The sequence below is a fragment of the Calidris pugnax genome, unplaced genomic scaffold (genome assembly GCF_001431845.1).
Source record: "Calidris pugnax isolate Ruff unplaced genomic scaffold, ASM143184v1 scaffold4, whole genome shotgun sequence".
Taxonomy (NCBI): domain Eukaryota; kingdom Metazoa; phylum Chordata; class Aves; order Charadriiformes; family Scolopacidae; genus Calidris; species Calidris pugnax.
This window is the reverse complement of record NW_015090781.1, coordinates 3,086,582-3,091,089: the sequence shown is the minus strand read 5'-3', so window position 1 is coordinate 3,091,089 and position 4,508 is coordinate 3,086,582. Positions and strand designations below refer to the sequence as shown.

The 4,508-nt window shown below is 65.1% G+C and overlaps 1 protein-coding gene across 1 annotated transcript in view; it reads left to right on the top strand.

Annotated features, from left to right (window-relative positions):
• Window positions 1-151: 151 nt before the first annotated feature.
• Window positions 152-4,508, top strand: part of LZTS2 (leucine zipper, putative tumor suppressor 2) — a 15,557-nt gene continuing 11,200 nt past the window's right edge. The window contains exons 1-4 of the mRNA XM_014957712.1: window positions 152-896; window positions 1,230-1,751; window positions 2,332-2,601; window positions 4,110-4,451. Of these exons, the coding sequence (XP_014813198.1) occupies window positions 456-896; window positions 1,230-1,751; window positions 2,332-2,601; window positions 4,110-4,451 (1,575 nt within the window). The 5' untranslated portion in view covers window positions 152-455. The remainder of the gene's footprint in view (window positions 897-1,229; window positions 1,752-2,331; window positions 2,602-4,109; window positions 4,452-4,508) is intronic.

The following is a 4,508-nucleotide window of genomic DNA, read 5'->3' as shown; positions in this document are numbered from 1 at the left end:
GGGGCGGGCGGGCAGGCTGCCCGGGCTCTGGCTCTCCGCAGCCCTCCCGGGATTCGCCTCCAGCCCTGGCCCGCTTCCCGCAGCGGGGGTCACGTCGGGGCAGCAGGAGGGGGGTGGGGGGCAGGACCACATCGCCGCTGCCCCACAGTGCCCACCGTCACCCCACAACCCCTGGGGTGCTGAGCCCGGCTCCGGGGGGTGCTGCTGCCACCCCCTTAGCTAATCCCAAATTTATTCTGGTTTGTTTGGCATCTCCTCCTTCCTCCTTCCCCTCAGGCTGGCCTGTGCCCACAAGAGTAGGGATGGTGGTGGGGGGTCTGGGGTGCCCCCGTGCCCAGCTTGGGGGATGGTGGCAACCAGTGGGGTGTGACCGGTGGTCCCCACTGTTCTGACACCCCCCCTCTCTTCCCTTGCAGGTTGCCCCCGCGCTCCCGCCCGCCGGGGACCCCCCCGCCATGGCCATCGTGCAGACGCTGCCGGTGCCCCTCGAGGCTGCTGCTGAGGGGGCTGCCCAGCTCCGCGCCGCCTCCCGCTCGCCCCCCACCACCATGGGCAGCGTCGGCAGCCTCCTGCCCGGCCGGCCCCGCCACGACCGTGCCGGCCAGCCCTGCGACGGGGGACACCTCACCTCCTCCTCCTCCTCCTTCCGCAAGCAGGAGGGGCTGCTGCGGGCCACGACCCCCCGGGACCCCCCGTCCCCCGAGGAGCCCCGTGCGGCCGTGCCTGGTGTCACCCACGCCTATGCCAACGGGGGCTTCTGCGGCGACTGGCTGGATGCCCCCTCTCCTGCCAGCCCCTGCAGTGACTCGGATGAGCCCCGTGATGACCGAGCCCTGAGTGGCCACCTGCGGGGGCCACCCCCCAAGCTCGTCCCCGTCTCTGGCAAGCTGGAGGAGGTGAGAAGATGGGGGGGCAGCAGCGGCGTGGGGGGGTGTTGGGGTCTTGGCTTCACTCGGGTGTGTGAACTGGGGTGATGTAGCCACGTTTTTGGTTTCCCTAGGGATTTGGGGGGGTCTCTGTCCCTTTGATGCCCTCTCCTTTGTGCAAGTTGCGTGTGGGAGCCCATCTCCCCATGGAGGGAGGATGGAGCGGGCAGCAACCATCCCTTGTCTCTTTTTGGATGTGAAAGCATCGGGGCTGGGGGGCACCCCCTCCTCGCTGCCCCGGGAGGTCAGTGGTTCTTCCAGCTCCCCCAACTCCACTCTCACTCTCTTCTCTTTCCCCCATAGAACGTGGAGAAGACCCTGATCCGCCCCATGGCCTTCAAGCCGGTGGTGCCCAAGCTGCGCAGCGCCCAGGCGGCCGCACGCCCGGGGCTGTCGGAGAGCCAGGTGAGCCTCACCCACCTGCTGGGTGCCGACAAGCCCGGCTCCCTCAGCTGCCGTGCCAGCACCCTCTCGGATTCGGGGCGCAACTCCCTCTCCAGCCTGCCCACCTACAGCACGGGCTGCAGCCAGCACCCCGAGGCAGGCACCCTGCCCGCCACCCCCCACGGCGCTCCCCCCGACGTCCCCCTGGGGGGCTGCCGACCCTCCAACTCGGACAGCGGGCGCTCGTCCTCCAGCAAGAGCACGGGTTCGCTCAGCGGCCGGGGCCGACCCTCCTCGGAAAGCGGCTCCTGCGGGCGCTCCCCTTTGCCCGGGGAGGAGGCCGCGCTGGTGCGGGAGCTGGAGGACAAGCTGCGGGAGAGGGAGGCCGAGCTGCGGCTCCTGCGCGACAGCCTGGACGAAAACGAGGTGGCCATCTGCCAGGTAGGGCCCTGGCATCCCCCTGGCCCCATCCCTGGGGGCACCTTGTGTGGGTGTCTCTCCCCACCTCACCCTCCAAGTTAGGGGGCAGGGAGCCCCTTGAGGAACCCTTATACAGACCCCTTGTGGGGGGTGTGCTTCTTTCTGGGGGTTTTCCCCGCTGGTGGGTGGCCCTATATGGTCCCTGGGTGGGGGGGAGCCTTTATGATTTGGGGGGGGGGTGACAAGTTGTACAGAGTGGGGTGCTTCATCTTGGGGTGCCCATTTTTGGGATGTGCCTGGGACCTGCAGCTTCTCCCTGCTGGTGGTGGGGAAACCCTATAGAGTCTGGGGGAGCCCTATAGACTCTGGGGGTGCTAATATGGTGGGGGGGGCAGCATGCCAAGGGATGGGGGGGGCACAAAGAGAGGGGTCCACCACTACATTGCACCCCTCTCAACCCCCTCCCCTGTTTGGGGAGGACACACCACCACCCTCCCTTGTGGGCAAGGGATACCCATCCCGGGGAGGGCAGCAGAAGTTTTGGGGGTGCTGTGCCACCCCCCCCTGCAGTGTGTACTCCTTTTTCCCCCCCTTCCCTCAGGTGTACGAGGAGAAGCAGCGTCGCTGCGAGCAGGAGCTGGAGGGGCTGCGGCAGCGCTGCGCGGCCCAGGCACGGCAGGCGGCACAGGCGGCGCAGCGAGGGCAGCAGGTCCTGCAGCTCCAGGTGTTGCAGCTGCAGCAGGAGAAGAAGCAGCTGCAGGAGGACCTGGCCCAGCTGCTGCAGGAACGGGAGCTGCTGGAGCGACGCTGCGCCTCCTTCCAGCGCGAACGCACCGAGATGGCACCCCGGCTGGAGGAGACCAAGTGGGAGGTGAGTGGCTGGGTGAGTTGGGGTGGTCATCCTGGGGAAGCTCAATAGGACCTTGAGGTGCTGGAGCGTGTCCAGAGGAGAGCCACCAAGCTGGGGAGGGGTCTGGAGAACAAGTCACACAAGGAGAGGCTGAGGGAACTGGGCATGTTGAGTTTGGAGAAGAAGAGGCTGAGGGGAGACCTCATTGCCCTCTACAGCTCCCTGAAAGGAGGGTGTAGAGAGGTGGGGGTTGGCCTCTTCTCCCAAGGGAATAATGACAGGAGCAGAGGAAATGGTCTGAAGTTGGGGCAGGGGAGGTTTAGATGAGATATTGGGAAGAATGACTTTCCTGAGAGGGTGGTCAGGCACTAGAACAGCCTGCCCAGGGAGGTGGTGGAGTCACCATCCCTGGAGGGGTTTAAGAAACGTGTAGATGTGGCTCTTCAGGGCACAATCTAGTGCCCGAGATTGTTGCATTGTGTCTCTTGGTGGGTATGTTGTGTGTTGGTTTGGGTTGTGTTGCGGGTTGGTTGGGTGTTTTTTGGGTTGGTTTTTTTTTTGTGGTTGGACTCATCAGTACAGACCAGGGGGTGAGGTGTTAGAAAGCAGCCCTGAGGAAAGGGACTTGAGGGTGCTGGTGGACGAGAAGCTGATCACGAGCAGGCAGTGGGCACTGGCAGCCCAGAAGGCCAATCCCGTCCTGGGCCGCATCAAAAGATGCGTTGCCAGCAGGTCCAGAGAGGGGATTCTGCCACTTTGCTCTGCTCTGGTGAGACCTCACCTGGAGCGCTGTGTGCAGGTCTGGAGCCCTCAGTATAGGAAGGACATGGACCTGATGGAACGGGTCCAGAGGAGGGCCATGAGCATGCTCAGGGTGTTGGAGCCCCTCTGCTCCAAGGACAGGCTGAGGGAGCTGGGGTTGTTCAGCCTGGAGAAGAGGAGACTCCAGGGAGACCTAATAGTGGCCTTCCAGTACCTGAGGGGGCTACAGGAAGGCTGGGGAGAACCTGTTTAGAAAGGCCTGCAGTGACAGGACGAGGGGCAATGGCTTTAAGCTGGAGGGGAGCAGATTTAGACTGGAGATGAGGAGCAAGTTCTTCACTGTGAGGGTGGTGGAGCACTGGAACAGGTTGCCCAGGGAGGTGGTTGAGGCCCCTTCCCTGGAGATATTCAAGGAGAGGCTCGATGAGGCCCTGGGCAACCTGGTCTAGTTGGGGGTGTCCCTGCTGACTGCGGGGGAGTGGGACTAGATGACCTTCTATGATCATAGAATGGCTAGGGTTGGAAGGGACCTCAAAGATCATCCAGTTCCAACCCCCTGCCCTGGGCAGGGACACCTCCCACCAGACCAGGTTGCTCAAGACCCCATCAGCCTGGCCTTGAACCCCTCCAGGGATGGGGCACCCACAGCTTCCCTGGGCCACCTGAAACAATGGCAGACTGCCCCATGATTCTATGACTCGGATGATCTCCGAGGTTCCCTTCCAACCCGTGACGAGGTTGATTGATTCTGTGGCCCACCCCTGCAGGTGTGCCAGAAGTCGGGGGAGATCTCTCTGCTGAAGCAGCAGCTGAAGGAGGCGCAGGCCGAGCTGGCGCAGCGGGGGGCCGAGCTGCTGGGGCTGCGGGCCCAGCTGCGGGAGGCGCGGGCCCAGCTGCAGGTGGGCGAGCGGCGGGCGCAGGGCCTGCAGGAGGCCGCCCGCCTCAAGGCGCTGGAGCTGGAGGTCTGCGCCAACGAACTGCAGCGTCGCAAGAGCGAGGCCGACCTCTTCCGCGCCAAAGCCGGCCGGCTGGAGCAGGAGGTGGCGGGGCTGAGGGAAGCCGCCCGCGGCCGCTGCCCCCAACCCGCCGAGGGGTTCCCCCCACCACCACCACTCAGCGAGGGATGCCCCCAAGCCGAGGAGGAGGAGCGGGGCAGCAGGGGCCTG